The following is a 20,539-nucleotide window of genomic DNA, read 5'->3' as shown; positions in this document are numbered from 1 at the left end:
GTTTAGAGATTCACTTGGACGGCTCGGAAAAGGAGAAGCCAGTGATGTTACTGAATCATTTCACTTCGAGCTCTGCCAGACCCACGGCTCAGGTCTTACCAGTGCAAAACGATGCAGGCTCCAATCCGTCCGGCCACCACGCTCTGCCAATGCAGATGATGTCGGCGGCCTCTACTCACATCACCCCCATTCGGATGCTAAATTCAGTGCATAAATCAGACCGTGGCAATGCAGACATGAAGCTGCTTTCATCGTCTATGCATTCACTTTTATCTTTAGAAGAAAGAAATAAAGTTTCTCCCGGACCCAGGGGCAGCATAAAAATGGAAAAGAGCTTTGGCAATACCGTGGTGGACGTAATGTCTGCATCTTCTCCCCACCAGCCCTTGCAAGTGCTGTCAGGGGCTGCTGAGAACAGCTCACCCACATCTACTATTAACTTTGGTCCTCGAACCAAAGTCGTGCACGCTTCGACTCTGGACAGAGTGATCAAAACAGCTCAGCAGCCAGGATTAATAGTAGAAACGAGCACTGCTGCCACTGTAACATCCAGCACAGTCTTCCAGTTGGCTCGTCCACCCATCAAACTCCTGGTGTCTTCGTCTCTTCCTACTGACTCTGCCATTGCCGGACAGACTTCCTGCTCCAGTAATATGCAAATAACGGTGTCCCCTGCAATAATAAATCCCCGGACTGCTCTGTACACAGCCAACACCAAAGTTGCCTTTTCCGCAATGAGCAGCGTGCCGGTGGCGCCAATGCAAGGCAGCTTCTGCGCAAACAGTAACGCAGCCTCCTCCAGCAGCCACCCCTCCACGTCATTTGCCACCATGGCGAATTTGCCCAGCTGCCCCGCACCCAGCTCCAGCCCCACGCTCTCATCTGTCGCTGAGAACAACTTCTACAGCAGCAGCAGCAGCAGCAGTAGCAGCAGCAGCAGCAGCAGCAGCGGATCCGCAGGGAGCATCCCGGTACCAAACCAGAACCATCACCACCATCACCACCAGCAGCAGCAGCCGCAGCCGCCCGGGTGCATGGTGTGCAGCTCCTGCGGGTGTAGCGGGAACTGCGGTTCGAGCGGTATGACCGTCAGCTACGCTAACTATTTTCAGCACCCGTTTTCAGGACCTTCAATGTTTACTTTTCCATTTCTGCCCTTCAACCCCTTGTGTAGTAACGGCTACATCAACACGCAGCAGTACAACAGCAGCACGACTTTCCCCGTGGTCCACACCGCCTACAACAGCGGTATAGCACCGGACTCCGTAATGACTGGGCAGTCGACGTTCGCGGTACCGCCAATGCAGAACTTTATGGCAGGGACGGCAGGGGTGTATCAGGCGCAGGGAATGATGGGAAACAGCAATGGTTCAAGTCACAAAAAAAATGGGAATCTCTCCTGTTACAACTGTGGGGCCAGTGGTCACAGAGCTCAGGACTGCAAACAGCCTCCGATGGATTTCAATCGACAAGGTAAAAGCAGGCGGAGGGACTGGTGCGGGACGCGGGGCTGGCACGCGGGGCTAGCACGCGGGGCTAGCACGCGGGGCCAGCACGCAGGGTGTTGCGTTTAGCCAAGGGGAATGGCTGCGTACCCCGAGGGCAGGAGGGAGGCTGACGGCGGCGCCGTACCTTCGCGTTTCTGACTCGCATTAAAAAAAAAAAATCCCGTTCTTGAAAGCTGGTGGGTTTGAGTGGTATTTACAAAAGTTTAAACTTTTGTGCAGACCCAAGAGGAGGACAGGGCCCAGGCGAGGCCCTGGGCCGGACCCGGGCGCTGGTTTCTGGGAAGGGGAGAAGCGCACGCCGCGGGAGGGAGGGAGGGAGGGAGCTTCTGCGTGCCGGCTGCCGAGGAATTGCTGCTGCGGCTCCTTCCTTGTCACCCGGGTCGTCCGTGGGTGTAACTGCACATTCCCCGGGAAGTTCACAGCCTGAACATCTCCGTTCCCCCTTTCCCTTCCTCCCCAAAGTAGTAACATAAATGAAGAATTACTGTTAATGCTCTCGAAGGTCCCGTGTTCGCTGCTATACTTATTTTGTGGGGCGTGTTGCTTGCCTGGTTACAGCACGGGCTTCTCCAGGAGAGCGCTGAAATCCTTAATTCCGGGCAGGAAACAGAGAAATGTTACTCTACCCAGAGCGCCTTCTAATCCTGTTTTTCTTTTCTGTTTTGATTGACATATTGTGTTGAGATAATTCGCACGTGGTGTAGGCTTAAAAAATTAAATACCACCTTTCGACTGGAGCGAACAGCACCGAGGTCTTACATTTTACGTTGTGTCTTGGCTATAGCGTAGGACTGCATTGGTTTTTATATGGTGCAGACAAGGTCTTGAGTATATAAACTATAAATTAACAAGTGACTGGTTTTGAGGCACCAATTTACAGCAGTGCTGAAATGTAACTAATTAATTGGGTTTCTGTGGCTAGTATTTTGATAGTGGCCGAGTGACGCTGCCTCATCAATCCTAATTTGGAGAACTTCAGAAACGTAATCTGCTGCCTTTTTAAGCTGAATTTTCATTTCATTAATTAAATTCCCATTTAAACTATCCCAAACGAATTTTTGCCCGCCCTAAAACTCCATCTACGCCGGTGACTTTTACTGTGTAAAATGGCGCTTTGATTTTTTTGATCGCCTAATAAGAAGCAGGTTGTTTCAGAAAGTTCCGAGATGTAACGCGCGTGAGAAGGTCGATGTTGGTTTAATTCTTCTGTTTCCTCTCCCCCAGGTACGTTTAGGCTGAAATACGCTCCTCCCTCGGAAAGTCTTGACTCCACAGACTGATATTTTATCATCTGGCAAGAAAATACTGTAAGCCATGGAGATAAAAGGAGATTGAAATACAAAACTGAGACGTCCAGTTGCTGTTAAGCTTAATGTATTTTTTAATCCAAAGGTGCTTTACTTTATTAGACTAGGTAGAAAATCTAGCTTAGGGGTGCATCAAACCCATTTTCGATTGCCAAATTCAAGCTTGGATCTTGTCGTTGGAACTTCTGACGGCGTGTCGTAGGACCGATGATGCGTGTCGTAGGACCGATGCGTGTCGTAGGACCGATGCGTACTGGATGGGTGGTGGAGCTGGCCAGCGGCGTTTTCCGTTGCGAGTACGACACCCGATGTACTTTTTTTGCTGGAGAATGTTGCCGTACGCGGACTTTCTAAGGTGAAACGTCTGACGCCGGGGCAGCTACGTTCTGAAGGGGAAGCTGGAGGCCGAAGGCAGGAGTGGCCGTTCGCCAGAAGGACTTTGGCACCCCTGGGCTAGGTAAAATGTCTACTTTTTTTCAAAAGTGATCAGGCACTAATCTCTGGGATTTTTAAGGATTGCACTACAGAAGAATGTAAAACTCTTCAAGCTTTCTGCACTTTGAGCAGACAGTGTCACTCTGAGACCAGTGCAAGAGGCAAAGAAGTTCCAACTTGGAAAAATTGGCACCAGCAGGCTATGTGACTTAACTACACAATAAAAATCTTAAGTCAGTCTCTCCTTTCCCTTCCAAAAGAACACACACGGCAGTTTCGGTTCCTTCTGGAAACAAACTTGTGCTTCATTGTCTCATTATTACTAGATAGTGCTGGGTTTCCAGCAGTGAATAAACTTAGTTTCCAAGGGTCCAAGTCCCAGAGACTCCAGAGTCATAAAGGCTTCAAGGATATTTTCCTGTAATACACAAAACAACCTTTACGTCCTGTTACTGTATATAGGTCTCTTTCACAGAAACCTTATTATTCTGCTTTTGTAAATGAATTTTAAACCATCCTTAAAAAAAAAAAAAAAAAAAAAAAAACAACTCTGGCAGCAGAGTTTGTAAGCTTTTGCTTTACTTTATATAAAAAAAACCCCTTTGACTCCTACCCCAAGGCTTTTGCTACAGGATTCAGAAGTGGTAGAAGTCAAACATGTAAAAGGTAGTAAACTTCATTATTATCAAGACTTTGAAGGATTTCTTGTCAGCCTCCTTCGTTGCAATAGATTGTAGATGACTAGCTTTGGTGTTAACTACTTAGCGTACATAATTTGTGGGTGACAAATCTAAATTAGGACTCGAGAGGAAGCCAAACGAATCTTGAACTGCTAATTTGAAACAGTTTGGTCCTGTCTGGTTGAAAGAAGATGCTAATCCTCACGGCTCACCCGCGGAATTTGACAGCATTAAATGGGTGAGGCCTTCTCTTTCAAATGTCTGACACAGAGATATTTGCATACCGTAATTTGGAAGACACCTTTAAAGTCTGAAGCCTTGTTTACACTTGGAGGTATTTCTTTACACCAATTTAAACCACACCAGGATGAATAGCGTTTGTGGTGGCGCAGCCGACTTTCGCTCGGAAGCGAGGGAGGTCGTAGCCGAGAAGGAGGTTTTGAAGCAGAGCTGCCCCGAGGAGATGGGGCCTTAGCAGGGAAACGTCAGCGTGAGGGGGTCACGCAGCAGCTTGACGGTCGAGACCCTCCTGGACCATGTTCATAGGAAAGAAACGTTCTGGGCCATCCTTCAGCCCCGCTTTCGCCGCGGGCGGTCGTCGGCCTCGCCGGGGAGGGACGCGGGATAGACGAGCATCACCGGAGAGGCACCGTAACGTGAGACGGCCAGAAACCAGACTCGGTCCAGGTAGCGATCTGCAGCTCGTAGTGGATTTGGCTTTGTGGAAACCAAAATCTAAATTTGCATAACGTTTGGGTTAAAAAAAAAAAAAAAAGGTAATTTTTCTTCCTATGCAATGAAAAAAAGAAACCAGATTTGTGTATTCTCAGCCCAGCTGGCGCTGCCCGCAGCGTTGCCCACCCCGTCGCGATGCTTCGGTTCGCTCTGCCTGCCTTGCAGGAGGAGGTTACCCGCGTTCTCCCGACCGACCTCCAGGCCTGCCCCACGAACGCGAGGAAAACCGACAACGCCATTTACTTTGCCTTAAGGAGCTCGAGACAATGGTAGGAACAGCCCGTCCCGCTGCGCTGCGCTGAAGGAAACGGGCCGTTTTCAGTGACGGTGTTCACTATTTGCAGCTTTGAGGGTCTCTCCAGTGGCCTGGAACATGTGCTGAAAGCCAAACCTTAACTTTTTTTTTTTCCCCACTTTTTTTAAACGATATTTTAAAACTGAATTGTATTTAAATAAACTGTATTTCAACACGCAAGTGTTAAAAACCCTCTCAAAATAGCAAAAATCAACAGGAAAAAAACAAAAATAATTTCTGTACCAGTTGCGTTTTGTTTTAATGCCCAAGGCCGGGCACGTAGTCTCGTCTAATATTCATCACAGAGTCGAAACCGTAAGAAAAGGACTGTGAAACGGAGCTGCTGTCCAGCAAACTCTTTCATTCCTTTCTTCAGAGCTTTCTTTGGGATTGTTTCCTTTGTGTAAAGTTAAGGCTGACGTTTCTTAAAGCGGCCTATGTGTGCTTTTAGGTAAGGTTTTTACGTGAAGTCTGGTTTTAGAGTCGGTTCCAATTCAGAAGCTTTGAGTACCGTAAAGCAGCGCCAGTGTAAACGGAGAAACGTCGGGTGAGCCGGCAGCAATTCCAGAGCCTTCCCGAAACCAGAGCGAGTCGCGGCTTCACATCTGCTAGCGAACGCTGTCCCCTTTGTACCGAGAACGACCAAAGTTGGTTAAGTCCGAACGCAGCACTTTAGTTCCGTAAAATAACCCTTAATCTGTTTTTTAAAAGGCACAAATCCATCTTTCCCCCCCCCGAAAAGTAAGGCAGCTTGTTTTAAAATAGTAGTTCCAGCTTCACCGGCTGAAAGAACCGGTTCTTAAAACCTATTTTTATACACTGAAAGATGGAGATTTCAAAGAATGCTATTTATTCCTATCTTTGTCCTAAAGGTATAAAAAGAATTCGTTCTCAAAATGGTTTCCACTGTGGAACGGGAATGATTTTGAGATGTAAGACAGAAGGGAATCCCAAGCCATCTCCCTGCAGGGGCACGGCGACGTCGGGCATCGGCCTCCCCTGGGGGAGCGAGCGACGGGCGGGTGCCGCAGCGGTTTCCACGCGGGAGCGTCGGGGATGGAAACGCTCGAAATAGGACGGAATTTTCCACAAGCTCCTCCTCGCGCCGGCAGTCTGCGGCTTTAGCGTTAATAAACGGGCCGGGCTCGATGCTCAACGGCAGGAGAGGGAAGAGGGAAGCCGCGTTTCAGCAAGCGAGGTATTGATCAGAGAGTTCCACGATATTTCTCCTTAAAATAACAGGTCACGCTCCACTTTTTGTCAAACTTTGTCACGCCACGGTCATTAAATCTTGGCAAATTCAGCGCCAGACTTCTGAAAAGAACGGTCTGCCGCTAGGCCTTTACCGAAAGTCTGTGTCCTGTCTCGCTGGCAAGCTTCAGGGTGAAGGTACTCAACAATTCAAGGTTGCGTGCGGCATTCGGCAGAGCATCGCTCCTCCCCGGAATAAAAACGCCACCGTCCGCAGCCCCCCGCGTACGGGGTAGCGCTCTTTATTGGAGGTCACGGACGCTCGGAGCTGCGGATTCGGGGCGGCCGATAAACGAGATGGGCAAAGCCGGACAGAAATCCACGTCGCTGAGCGCTGGCGAGAGGCTGGAGGCGGCTTTTGCCGGTCGAGGCGCCGGTAACCCTGCCCGCCGCCCCCGCCCGCCGCCCCCCCTTGGCATCAACCCTTGGAACCACCCGTTTGCTCTCTTAAACTTCCCTTACGCAAGCAAGCAACGTGTGGGTACGGAAGCAGAAAGCGAATCCTGTGTGTTTTCAAGTGCAGATTAACAGCTTCTCTTGGACATCACTTTCCACTAGGAATGAAGGAAACTCCTGCTCCCATTTGAGCCATTTCTTTTACTTCGGTCAATTCTAGTATTACAAATTGTGCATGTAACTTTATAAATATTTTAAATAGTTTTGTAAATATTTAATATTCAGCTAATTTGATTTTGAATTGTAAATGTCAAGTATTCTGGTATTGGGATTTTTATGTTTTATTATACTTTGTTAAAAGTAAAATTGTACATTTTTAGAATGTTTTTATCTGAGTAAATTTAATGTATGGAAAATAAAGAGTTAAACAGAATCCCTTTGTATTTTTTTAATTTAAAGGGGCTTCATCCGTGTGGGGGCTTCTCCAGCTTGGCGGATTTATCTTTTTGTTTTTAATTCCCTTTTATTCCTTTTGCTGTCTCCCCACCCACAGACATCTGCTCCCGAAGCGCAGATCTGGTACAGTGCTCTCCTCTCCTTGAGGCGGCTCCCGTCCTTAAACCTTTTGTGGTTTTGGGGCGCTTCCCGAGGATCCCGCTTGCGAGAGCGTCGGGATCCCGAAGCCGCCGCGAGGGAGGGGTTGGTCGAGCGGGAGCAGCAACGACGGGGGGATATGGAAACCCACCCGCCTGCGGGCTCGCCCCGCTCCGTGCCCGTCCGCGGAGCGGAGCTGTCGTACAGGGCGACTACACCCGAAATTCCTCCTTCCGGCGGGCGGCGGCTCCCTCCCCGCGTTGGTAACGGCACCCGGTATCGGAGGCCGCAGCACAGGCGTCCGGGCGGCGGCAGGACCTGGTTCAGCCCCTCGCGCGTCCGCGGCAGGCGGAACGGGCCCCTCCGCGCCCTTCCCCACGGAGGTTCGACTTAAACAAGCCGCCTAGAAATAACCACGCCAGCCGTAGCGAAGTTGGGATGTAATCCATCCATATCAGCACTGTATTAATTTTAAAAAAGCAACATTTGTACAGGAATATCAGTCAATCACGTCGTAATTACAAGTATGGTTGTCAGTTATGAGTTAAACAGTTTCTTACACGAACGGAACTAAACATAGAACAAGCTGCATTTAAAAGTTTACGTTGGAGTAAAAACACAAAGAACAATAAAAAATCGGAAGTAAGCGTTGTGACCGAGATGCATGCAAAGAGGCGTAGGTAGGTACAAAGCGTCCGCCTCGCTGAGCTAGAGTGCCAAGACGCAGTAGTATTGCTTCTTTTTCCCCCCGTTAGAGTAAGTTAGCTTCCAGTAACAGATGTAGTTAGTTCACAGACACAGAATATACACGAGTAATCTCATCCCGCTACGCTTCACTTGACAACGACTCGAGAGGAAAAAAAACCAGGTCCTACGAGATACCTTTCCTTGGGACAGCGGTAACAGCAAGATCTTCCAAACCCCGTGCGAGTGGCAGGAGAGTTCGGTGATGGAAAAGAAAAATAAATCATTTGTTCGTCAGCTCTCGACAGCAACTCCTGGAGGTGAGCTGCTTCCAAAAGCGGTTCTCCCTCACCGCCCCTCGGCGGTGACAGGCAAAAGAAGCGACGGGCCGGGCGGGCGGCGCGGGTCGGTGATTGCAGCGGCACGGCCGAGTCCGGCGTTGGGTACGGAGGCCCGCTGGCGTCGGAGGGCTTCCATGCACCCGTCCCGCCGAGCGGATGGAGACGGCGAGGCCGGGACGCGGGCAGGGCTCCCGTCTCGGATCACGCTAGCCGTGCTGGTGGCGCGCATCCCGACGGGCGCTGGCACCGCGGCCCTCCGCTACCTTCTCCCGGCAGGCGCTGCCGGGTGAGGGAAGGGCAAAGCCCCGGGCGAGGGGAGGGGACGATCTTTTGGAAGCCAGCTCATCCGAACAGTGTTTCACCGAACACATAGGCATTGGAAATTCATAACAGACCGGAGTTTATTTCAGTGTTACCTGTCCGGGTGTGTATTTTACAGTTAAACACTTCCTAAAACTAACAATAAAGCTGTGGTGTTTGGTACGAGTATTTCAGAAACCGGCACCGTCCCGAAGGTTGCGGTGCCACAAAAAACGGACACAAGAAGAGTTGCGCTCCCCCAGCTCACCCCAAGCGCTCGCCTCGGCTCGCTGCGGCACTGACACGAGGCTCATCGAGCTGCAGGAGACAAAGCTCCGCTTTGGAGCATTAAAACATTTTTGCTCTGGTGAGAAGCCTTCCCATTTTAAAAAAAAAAAAAAAAGCTTTAAGGAATCAGAGGGAGATTTTCCGGAAAACTGTCACACGAAACACTTTAGCTCCTCCCTGGTGCCCGTTTGCTTGTTCAAAGTCAATCGAGTGTCCCTTTGTTGTCACACGCACAATTGGGTTCCATTCATAAAGTCCAGAAATGTAAATGTGCCTGTGTGGAATATTACAGCAGGTTTCAAAGCCGGAGGTGCTCGTCTGTACTGTTTAATAGTCACGAAGAAGGCAAGGTAAGATGAGACACCTGCTAAAGCAAGACTATGCTAAGGTACGGAGAGCGTAGGTGACATCCGTTTCTTTCCCTGGGGTGTGTGTGGGCAGAGTGGGGGTGATGGCCAAGGGTAAACCAAAATCCTAGGCTAGAAGCCGCTTGCGTGTCTTAGACAGAAGATTGCACTCCGAAAGTCTCCTGAGAGGCGTACACCATGTAGAGGAACCCATCCTCGTCCTTCTCGCTCTCGTACACCTCGGATATGGGCGTGGAAACGCTGACCATGCTGTGTCCGTTCACCAGGAGGAAGAACGCCTGGTTGGAGTTCAGCTGCAGGCGTCGCCTGTTGGGGGGAGGTTGGGGAGCGGAGGGGGAAGGAGGTTCACAGGGATGACCACGCATTTCCACCCACATGAACAAAGGCTTTAGGGCAGCTGGCAAAGCAAAGTCCTCCACCACCGACAGCAGTAAGATGTCCCCACCCACAGCAGCCCGGCCACTGGAGAGGGCATTTGCTTCCCACCTCAAACTGGTATTAAATTCATCTGCTAAGTCCAGTCACAGGCTGAGAGAAGCCCTTATTTCACTAGAAAAACTACGCTCTAGAAGGGCATTAACCTGAAGCGAGAAGGAAGAGGTACTCATAGAATCATAGACTCAAGGTTGGAAAAGACCTTTAAGATCATCGAGTCCAACCGCTAACCCAGCACTGCCAAGGCCACCACTAAACCATGTCCCCAAGCACCACATCTCCCCGGCTTTTAAATCCCCCCAGGGATGGGGACTCAGCCCCTGCCCTGGGCAGCCTGGGCCAGGGCCTGGCAGCCCTTTGGGGGAAGAAGTTTTTCCCAATGCCCAACCCAACCCTGCCCTGGCGCAGCTTGAGGCCGTTCCCTCTCGTCCCATCGCTTGTTCCTGGGGAGCAGAGACCGACCCCCCCGGCTCCAGCCTCCTTTCAGGCCGTTGCAGAGAGCGAGGAGGGCTCCCCTCAGCCTCCTCTTCTCCAGGCTGAGCCCCCCCAGCTCCCCCAGCCGCTCCTCCCCAGCCTTGTGCTCCAGCCCCTGCCCCAGCCTCGCTGCCCTGCTCTGGCCACGCTCCAGCCCCTCCATGGCCGCCTTGGGGTGCGGGGCCCAGCGCTGAGCACAGCATTCGAGGGGCGGCCTCACCAGTGCCCAGCGCAGGGGGACCATCCCTGCCCTGCTCCTGCTGGCCACACCGTTCCTGATGCAAGCCAGGATGCCGTTGGCCACCTTGGCCACCCGGGCCCACTGCCGGCTCACGTTCAGGATGATCCCTGTACAACCAGCAAACACGCAAGGCCCACGGGACCGCCGGCTTGCAGGTCAGCTCAACAGCGTCTCACTGGAGATGCAAACCCAGGCTGACCTTGAGAGATCCGCGTGAAGACGGGGAGGGCGGACGGGCAGAGCTTCCACGGGAAGGCCCTGGACCTTCTGCACTCACTTTGTCACCAGCTCTGTAACGGCCTGCGTTTGACCTTTGGAGCATCTCGCCCCCTCTTCTCCTCCCTCCCAGGAGAAGCGTCGTGGGAAGGGCAGAGAGCGACAGACTTCACAGACCGCGTGGCACAGTGAACATCTAACTTTGGGGTTTCCCTTGGATCGTTCGCTCCGGTTGGGAGGAAAGAGGTATTTCTGCTAAACTGCCTGCTGGAAAGCAGGTTTGCAGAGAGGAGCGCTCTTACTGCTTCATAAACCAAGTGAGCAAGAGGAACTCCGAGATGTGGAGAGCAACCAAAGGGAGAAGGAAAGAACAACAGATCAGAAGAGCTTCCCGCCGCTCTCCATCACGGCTGAGGGGCGGCAGCAGCTGGAAACAAGGATTTATTTACCCTCCCAGCCGCAGCCCTGGAAAGGGACCCTTCCAAAACCAAGCTCCATCACTCCAGAGCCAGCAGGCCGAGAGCAGGCAGCAGCGACCCGAGGGCTGGGAAGGACAGGCTTTGCTATGCACGAGAGGAGCTGGCTGAGGACCAACTCCCGCTGGTACCAAGTCACCTATTAACAGCGAAGCCAAAGAAAAAAGGTGGGGAAAATCCTTCAGCTTGCTGTTAACCTTTTCGCTCAGGGCCTCCAATGTTCATGAGAAATTCTGGAAGACTCGAGCAACCTGCTTCCCGCTTCCAAAACCCTATCTCACTTTCTTACTCATGGAAGAGCTGGGATTTGCCTGCGACAGACAATTTTCGTCCAAGCCTCGGAGGCGGGGAATTGTTTGGATACGTGGGACAACTCTCGGTTTTAACAGCTTGTGGCCTCCAAGAGCTAGCTCCCTGCTACACCGTGACCAACAAAAAGCAAACTCTGGTTTGCCATTAACTTCCAAGTTTACCGCTTGAGAACTCTTACTGATCAAATATTCCTTCTTGGCGTTAAGCCAGGAGAAACGCCCTTCTAGCAGAATTTCTGACCGCAATTTTAGACCACACAACTTCCACTCCATGGCTACTTCCCCTTTGCCTTTTCTTGTAAGCGAAGCTCAAGCACCAGAGCGGAGCAGTACTCAAGCCACGGTCTGTGCAAACAGCTGGGACAAGAAGACGCTGGTCTGAACGTGTGTTTTTCAGGCCTCAACGCTGCCATTGAGGGAAACCTCATCTCACGATCAAAGGATGCCAACATCAACCCTAAGCAACAGCTCGGAGCTCTGGCTATGAGCCCAAACTCCCTCTCCAGTGGGTGGGAAGAGGCAGGCGCTCCGGAGAGGGACTCCCAGGCAGAACACCAAAAAGGCATCCTAAAATAGCCAAGCAGAAAGCGCTGGGGCCCTGGGCCAGATGCACCCATGTTAAGGGAGGGATTCACGGCCCCAGACTCCCTCCTACATCTCTGGGAACCAATTATTTCTCTTGAAAGCAGACTACCAGCTCAGCTCTTTTCAGAGGTTTTTTCCCAGCAAAGCCCAACGAAGAGCACCTTCTCATGAATCTGCCCTAGTGACGACATCAAGCGCTCGTTAGATGAATTTCCCATTTAAAGAGTTCCCAAATGCATACACCAGGTGGGGAGTTAATAAAGAATCATAGACTGAGGTTGATGCAGCTTACACTGAAATCCCAGCATACTACCTGATAATTTTGATTAGCTCGCTCATGTTGACATGATCTGGCACCAGGAACTTGGTCTTATCCAAAACTGGAAGCTGCTTCTCTCCCTTGTACCTTTCAATGATCACCTAAAAAGAAACACAAAAAGAAAGGAGCCGAAGATGTGAAAAGCAGGAACTTTGCTGCACTCTGGTGCCCTCATCTCCCCCTTCCATTTTACACACAGCAAAGTACAAGCATTTACGCTAAACTCCATTTCCCTTCACGTGTGAATGCAGCATCTCGAAATTGAAAAGGCACATTTATATTTATCTTCACCTGCCCCTCTTGTTCTGTTCGCAAGAGTCACTGCACAAAGGGGAAACAAACAGGGATTTAACAGCAAACACCCACAGCTTCGGTGCAGTTTTACAACAGCTCATTTGCTGGAATCATTTAATCCAGCACTGAACCACCCAGCAACAAGGAAACCCAAGAAAAGACGAAGTACGCTTCCCTCTAACGCATTACAGTGGCTGACTAGGGGCTTGGGCTGCTATGGAAGTCTGCAAACTGAACCAGTTTTCACTAGAATTTCTCCCGTTTCAGGCCATCTCTTTCTAAGAACTACACCTCCAGATTAGTAAGCTATTCCATTCACCTTCCATGGTTACTCTAACGCATGAAAGAAAGCTACTTTGGAAGGGTATAAAGCCTCAAAGGAGAGAATTTCCTCCTCCTTAATCTCAAGACAGCATGCTTAGGGACCAGTAATTCCGTCAAGATTGTTATGTAGTAACTACTTAATTCACAAGGAAATTGCAGATTTGCCAATTTAAGTAGCACCTTGCCCAGCAACTGTATATAGTTCCTGCTTTTAAGAAATGATCTCAGAATTCGTGCGCTCCCGTTGCCACAGCCGTGTGGGTTTTGTTGTTTTTATATCAACGGTAGCTACGTGACACCATTCCCTTGGATCATTTCCATGCTCACGGGGTCTGGCTGTGTTGACATTCAAAAGTTGCACAGGTGAAGAGATATTGAGCCAATTTAATTTTATCAGAGAGAGACTTCCTTACACCAGTTTAAATAAATGCTGGCTCATTCTGGAAAGAAAACCAACGCTATTTTTAAAAAGCTAGACCATAACCAATAGGTAATATTTCCAACAGCAAGATGAAGGATGTTGACAGCGCAGGAGGGATTTACCATCTAGCGTGACATTGCCATCTTATCGCATCCCGAACTGCTAATGATAATAACGAGGCAGCGACTCAAGCTAGGACGTGGACAGGCGACCACAGGAAGCCTCCAGGGATCCCAGCAGGCCTCTGCCATAGTTGTGAGTTTGCATCACTGCACCTTCAGCAAGGTACCTCCGAATTTTTGGTAGTAATATGCCCATGGCTGACTTAAGACGAGAGCTTTGCTATAAATCAATGGCTTTCAATCTGTGGTCACAGAGCTTGGGGACTACAGCTACATGATCTGTGAGAGGTGGGTGAAAAAGCAATCTTCTGTCAGGAAACAGATTTGTTAGGAAAAGGCCTTTCGGGAAAACTGCGCAGTCCAGAAAAGTCAGAAAATCTCTGCTGTAAAATATTACTTGTTCCCATGCCTAACAGCATAGTGAAACAGCAGCAGCAGCTTCGAGGTGAAGTGCTTTAAAGCTAAAGGGAAACTGAAAACCTTTCGGTTTCTGTTTGACATGGAGGCAACAACTGCTTGTGTTAATGAACTTGCACTGGAACTGCAGACAGTTTGCAGTTTGTTCGTGGAAGAATTTCCACTCGCAGGGATCCCCAGCTCTCACCACTGACAACCAAAGGCTGAGGCGTCCGATTAAGTTCTCTCTTCTGTCCCCCAAGATCTCCTGAGACTTTCCCTGTTCCACCAAACGGCCGTAAGGACGGCTGCATTCACTGCTTACTGCGGTGGCAGCCGTCACACAAAAGCCCACCAGTTGTGCAGAACTCATCAACAACAGACCGCAAACCATGTCTTTTGCTTTCTAAGATGCTTTGCATTTGTAACCTTGAGGATACCATAAATAAAAGAAAATCAAAACTCCTCTTTGAGGTGGCCCAACACTAGGTGGAGGGGTTTGACAGCCAAATAGCATTCCTGGAAACCCCAAGCAAAGGCCCATTTCCCGGAAGGCAAGCGGCAAGCGTTTCTGTCTTTCTCAGCACAGACTGGTGATAAAAGCTGTATCTGCCTCTACATGACTGTGTATTCTTCTTGATTAGCCTTTGCAGACTCTTCTTTTGGAGACGAAAAACACTGAGATGAGAAGAGCTGAAGGCTCAGGAGAATCTCAGAGCTCAGCCGGGGTGTGGTTTTCTTTCAAGTTACAACACACAACTTCAATACGCAGGAAACCCCGTTTCCTCCAGTCCCCAGCTAGCACCTTGCTCTGCCATACTGACTGCTGGTTACTAGTTGAGAATGTTTCTGAAATCCAGGCTTAACCACCCCGAATGGCCAAATTTTAACTTGGTCTCATCAGGGCAGCTCTTTTCCAGGTTTCTAGCTACTAAAAAGAAGACGAGACTGGAAACTGAATGAAAAGAACCAGACTTACTGGTATTTTAGTTGGATGCTGATCTCGAATCAGTCGTACATCTTCCACTCTTTGCTCTGCAAGAGATTAAAAAAAACTCTGTTCAAACATCCACACTGAATGCTATTATTACTTTATTTCTCCACCACTGAAGAGAGGAACTGCGTGTTAGTAAAAGCCACAAAAGCAAATTCAGGCAAAGCAGGTTTCAAATGGGACAGCACTGTCACAAGTAAAATATCTCCTTTGACAGATGATACTTTGCTCTTTTAGCCAAGGTGACAAGTACTGCATGCACGCTGCCGGGGACTCCTAGAAAGTGTCAAAGGAGATGGACCCACCCTCCCACCTCATTTTCTGCCCACAAAAGCAGACATTTAATCTCATAAATTTATAGCATCAAGTTACACCACCCAAGTTAATGACTAAATATCCTGTACTATTTCTGCGAGATCCCAGAAGAGGAAGCTGTCGACAATTACTTGAGACTTAAGACTAGCCGAAGCCTGGCAGCATCAGCTTACGCCGTGCGTTCTAATATTACCAAATTACAGTCTTCTATTTTGATTATGCCGCACCCATTGTTGCAGGAGCTGTCGGTAGGTTCTTGTGTACCGAAACATTTCACCGCGCTCTGCGCCAGTTTTCAGATAAAGTTCACCTCTCCCCAGACATAAATATTAATAGCACAGATATTATAAACCAGGCTAAAGTACACGTCCAAGCCAAAGTAAACAGACGCAGTTGCTTTTACAGGCAGTTGCATCTGCTTATACCCTGCCTACTTTCAGATTCGGCGAACTCAATTTTAACCTCTAGTTCTTTTCAGCAGGCCGGGGCTTTCCAGGCCGTTTCCATCTTATAAACACCTCTCGGAGAGAAGATTTAGTGTTGCATCACAGCTTTAACAGACATCTACCTAGGGAGAGGTGCTGCTCATGGGAGAGGAAGAGCTTAGATCAGCAGCCATCAGCCCAACTCATTGCTGGTATGCTAATGCCCGGGACACCCTACCTGTCCCGTCACCCAGCAATAACATCACTCAGCTCTCCATTAGTCCATATTAAGTTTGCGCGCATGAAATACATCCGTGCGCCTTTTCATGAGCCCAGTAAGGAAACGCAACTCACGTGAATCACGGGTTTAAGCTGGAGGTGAATCAAGCAGAACTAAGGCAAGGAGTATGCAAAGCCTTCACCTGACTGCACGACCGAGAACCCGAAAGCCATCCTGCTTCACAGCCCACAGCCCAAGCCACGCTCTTACAGACCAGCACTAACGCTTCAAGGGCAGAGATCGCTAGCTAATTAAAATACTTTTTAAGATTAACCAGAAACAAAAGAGAGACGGGGAGTGAATGAGACCAACCGTCAACCTAGCAAGCACAGAGAAGTTTGACTAACTTTTCAGCTGAGACAGGCTTGTTCACGGCAGTGTTATTCAGCAGAACTCCTTGGAGCAGAAGGAACATAAACGGGACAAATCATTGAGATTATTGTATATGGCGTGTTCAAAATCAGGCTTCAGTCAGCCACAGATAAACACTGTTCTCTGACGACATTAGCTGCAGTGGCAACTGCTTGGCTGCCATCCTAGCTGAACTTAATACCTGCAACAGAGGCTGCTGACAGGCGATGGGGTCAACAACATTTTTGGAAGACTCGAAGAAAAGGGGCGGCTTAAACACAGACTCTGATAGATCAAAATTCTGTCTGCTTCAATGCGGAGAACAGCTTACGTTTAACAGAAGAGCGAAGGCGAGGGTGGGCACACCAGAAAGCTGTCTTAAGCAGCTTGACTTTAACCCAAAGGCAGAAGGAAAAGAAAATCTGGATCAATTACTTCCACCAGTTCCATTTTACGTACGAGATTTTATAGTTCACGCAGAAATAGGTTACGCTGCCAGTTCTTGTTACCCTCGGAGCGTTTCAGCCTACCTCACCGACACACACAAACAGATACTGAGCTCTTTGATCGCTTTGGTCCCAACCTAAGCACAGAAAGAAGTGTTGGCACCGCTCTATCAAGGCTGCTCCTTCTAGAAAGGGACTAATCTCATTTCCCCAGCCATCATTACACAGCTCTTTTCGATGCCTTGCTAGTTTTCAGTAACGACACGGAGACAGGAGGCACACATCCCAGTCCACTCGCAACTCCCCGAGTGGAGAATTCCTCGCACCGTGCCCAGGACCAAACTGCAAGTGGAGCTTAATTCTCCTGTCAATAGCGCAGCCGAAGCCGGACACTGAGCAGACACGTCGGGAGGGAAGGGCAGGCCCCGCTCCTGGCACGCAACGCAAAGTGATGTTTCCAGGCTCCTGGGAATTTTGCAGTGGATAATGGATGATGTGGAGAGGCGATCTCCCCACCCCAGCCCCTCTCCCAAGGCAGCGCGGAGCTCCCCTCGCCGCCGCCCTGCCGCCCACCTCCACACCTCGCTCACCCCACCCACCCCCCCCCGGACACCCCAAAAAAGAGACCCCCGGCCCAAACCCCCAGGCCCTGGCCCCACAGCGGAGCGGCTCGCCTTGCCGGGCCGGACAAGCCCCACGGCCCCGCAGGGAGCGGAGGCCGAGCCGGGGTTCGTTTCTATTTCAGGCGGCGGCTCCCCTCCGGCCCCGGCAGCCGCGGAGACCGGCGCAGCCCGGCACGGCGACGCCGGTGAGCGGGGCAGGGCGGCCGGGCCCGCTCCGGCCGCCGATCCCCCCGCTGTCAGGGGGAGCCGGCCCCGGCCTGGCGACCTCCGCGGCTCCCAACGAGATCTGTCCCCGCCCCGCTTCGCCGATTCCCCCGCCGATCCCCCCCCCCCCCCCGCCCCGCAGCGAGGGCAGCCGCCGCCGCCGCCCTGCCCCGCCGCCCGCCCGCCGAGCGACGAGGCCCGGAGGGGACCGGGGGGTAGCGGCCGGGTCCTGTCAGCGACCCTGCCCCGCCGCGTCCCTTCCCGGGGAGCTCACCGAAGGTGCGGCGCTGCTTGAAGCTCTTCTCCGAGGGCATGATGGCGGCGGCGGCTCGGCCTCAGGCCCGGCGGCGGCTCTGCGCGGCGGCGGCGGCGGACAACCCCCAGTGCCGGCGCCCGCCCCCCGCCGCCACCACCGGCGATTCCGCCGTCAGCTGACGCCGCGCGTCACGGCGGGGCGGGCACCGCCGCGGCGACGCCGACATCTTGAGTGTGGCGGGGCGGGACGGCCGCCGCCTCCCCCGGCGGGGTCTCCCTCCCCCGGCGCTTGGGGGTACGCGGCCGTGGCCGCTCAGTGCCCTGCCATGTTCCTCCTCGGCGACGCACGGCCATGGCTGCCTCAGAGCGCCCTGCCAGTGTCCGCCCTTGGTGAAAGACAGACATGGCCGCCTCAGAGCGCCCTGCCAGTGTCCAACCTTGGCGACACACAGCCATGGCCACCTCAGAGCACCCTGCCAGTGTCCACCCTGGGCCATACATGGTGATGGCTGCCTCCAGTGCCCTGCCAGTGTCCACCCTTGGTGAAAGACAGACATGGCTGCCTCAGAGCGCCCTGCCAGTGTCCAACCTTGGCGATACATGGTGATGGCTGCCTCAGAGAGCCCTGCCAGTGTCCACCCTCAGTGAAAGACAGACATGGCTGCCTCAGAGCACCCTGCCAGTGTCCACCCCTGGTGACACACAGACATGGCCGCCTCACAGCACCCTGCCAGTGTCCACCCCTGGTGACACACAGCCATGGCCGTCTCAGAGAGCCCTGCCAGTGTCCGCCCTGGGCCATACATGGTGATGGCCGCCTCCAGTGCCCTGCCAGTGTCCACCCTGGGCCATACATGGTGATGGCTGCCTCAGAGCACCCTGCCAGTGTCCACCCCTGGTGACACACAGCCATGGCCGCCTCAGAGAGCCCTGCCAGTGTCCACCCTTGGTGAAAGACAGCCATGGCCGCCTCACAGCACCCTGCCAGTGTCCACCCCTGGTGACACACAGCCATGGCCGCCTCACAGCACCCCGCAGTGCCCCCCCTCAGCAGCACGCTGCCATGGCCGCCTCAGAGCACCCTGCCACGTTCCCCCTCAGCAACACACAGCCACGGCCACCTCGGGGTGTCCCACCATGTCCCGTCTCAACAACATGGGCTCTCAAGCGACTTCGCCTCCACGCAGAGGTGCAAGTTTAGCGATTTGCCTGCAGCACACATAGACATGAGCATGAGGAGGCAAAGTTGACGTGCGGGGAACAAAATTTGAGGGGCAGGTGTTCCAATTCACTTCGAAGCTCGCCACCCGGCCTCGTGCGGTTTGTCAGGAATTGATTAGATCGCAAACAATTTCGGTCGCAAGCCAAGTTTGTTCGCGTTCATCCTGCAGATACCGCGTCGCCATTAAAAATGCCCAACTGTTTCCTCCTTTAGCAGCTTTCTGACACAAGCTGTTGGCTGTAGACTTTCAGCTGCCTTTCTTTCTCTTTCTCTCACATATGTTCCCGGCACCGTGTTTTGAAATATAAGAACCATTTTGCAGCAATAGGGCTACACAATCTCGCTGTACAATCCAACTTCTGCGGCTGAAGGGACAGGGAGTTGCAGCCAGCAGTGTCCTTATGAGTCTAGGGAGAAGGGCCATTTTCTAACCAGCTTAGAGATTATCAGGATTTTTGCATTTTTTGGGGCGGACAGATGCATTGAAGTCAGAGCGATGCTGCGCTCACAGGCTGGAATGAGGGTTCGTTGCCTCATTTTGTGATTCAGGGTCATACAGTTCCGGTGGCTGTATAATTATAAGATGAGACCATTAAAGGTGTGACTAATCAAGGGAAGAAAAACAGCCCTAAGGTCTATGAATGCTGTATCCATCACATCACTGTCCGGGGACAGCAGGTGAGACATGGTGGATGATCATCAGAGGGCTGATACATCCGAAATTTAAACTAGCCACCCCAAATTTCTGTTTCAACAGAATTCTTTCTTATTTAAATGGATGCCTTTTAGAAAACATTTTCTGGGCTGAGGAAATCCCGCCACGCTCTCAGAATTGCATCTCGGGCTGCCGCGGGCTGCGTGGCCGCGGGCCGGAGGAGAAGCCCCGGTGAAAGGGCGCAGCCGTGGTTTTGGGGTGTGCGGGAGAGTCCCGGCGGCAGGGCCGGCAACACCGAGCGCCGCGTGTCGGGCGGTTTTCATCCACGCTACCAACTGTTAGCAGGGCTGCAGCTCAGGCTGAAAGCATCCATATGGTGCTTAGGAAGAGCCACGATCAGAGTATCTGCTGACAGGCTGGGCTATCACGTTCCGCTCATGAATAATCTGCAGAGGCTGTGAGAAGGAAAACTTAGATCCACACCGAGACTCGCTTGACCCTTCCCTCCTCATCTCAGCCTTCGCCTATGTCTGCATGTCGACAGCACAGACAGTTGGCGAGTCTGGTTTTGAGAAAGGTGTTAGGCGCAGTTGGGATGACAGCATGGACATAGGCTTTGGGACCAGCTATGCTTAAGCACGATTCTCCATCCCTAGTGAGAAAATGCTGCTTTTGAAAACACTTTTGCCTCAAACTTAGTGACTCCGCTGGAACAGAGCCCTTTAAAAATCCAGCCTGCAGAGCATTTTCGTGCTAGTCTTAGAACACTTTACAAAGCATTTAGTCTGAAGAAGAGGAGATGTAACTGAAAGGAGCTATTATATCGTCTTCAAATATGCAAAAGGTTGCGGCAGAGCAGGAGGGAATTAGCTCCTCTCTGCATGCAGCGAGTCTAGGACAAGAAATAATGAGCTTACATCTTGGAAAAGGCGATAGAAATCAGACGTTGGGTTAAGGGTTGAGCACCGCAACA

General features: G+C 51.6%; 2 protein-coding genes across 2 annotated transcripts in view; one reads left to right on the top strand and one right to left on the bottom strand.

Moving 5' to 3' along the window:
- ZCCHC14 (zinc finger CCHC-type containing 14) overlaps positions 1-7,022 on the top strand; it is a 55,021-nt gene extending 47,999 nt beyond the window's left edge. Inside the window, exons 12-13 of the mRNA XM_082320235.1 lie at positions 1-1,473; positions 2,733-7,022. Of these exons, the coding sequence (XP_082176361.1) occupies positions 1-1,473; positions 2,733-2,788 (1,529 nt within the window). The 3' untranslated portion in view covers positions 2,789-7,022. The remainder of the gene's footprint in view (positions 1,474-2,732) is intronic.
- A 612-nt stretch (positions 7,023-7,634) lies between these two features.
- On the bottom strand, positions 7,635-17,853 carry MAP1LC3B (microtubule associated protein 1 light chain 3 beta). Its single transcript, XM_082319298.1, has 4 exons — positions 17,709-17,853; positions 14,776-14,831; positions 12,234-12,340; positions 7,635-9,488 (listed from the first exon to the last, which is right to left on the bottom strand). Exons 1-4 carry the CDS (start codon positions 17,746-17,748, stop codon positions 9,314-9,316), a joined length of 378 nt encoding a protein of 125 aa, XP_082175424.1. The 5' UTR covers positions 17,749-17,853; the 3' UTR covers positions 7,635-9,313.
- Between the last annotated feature and the right edge of the window lie 2,686 nt (positions 17,854-20,539).

The sequence above is a fragment of the Platalea leucorodia genome, assembly GCF_965183815.1.
Source record: "Platalea leucorodia genome assembly, chromosome: 8".
Classification (NCBI taxonomy): Eukaryota; Metazoa; Chordata; class Aves; order Pelecaniformes; family Threskiornithidae; genus Platalea; species Platalea leucorodia.
This window is presented reverse-complemented; position numbering and strand designations above follow the sequence as displayed.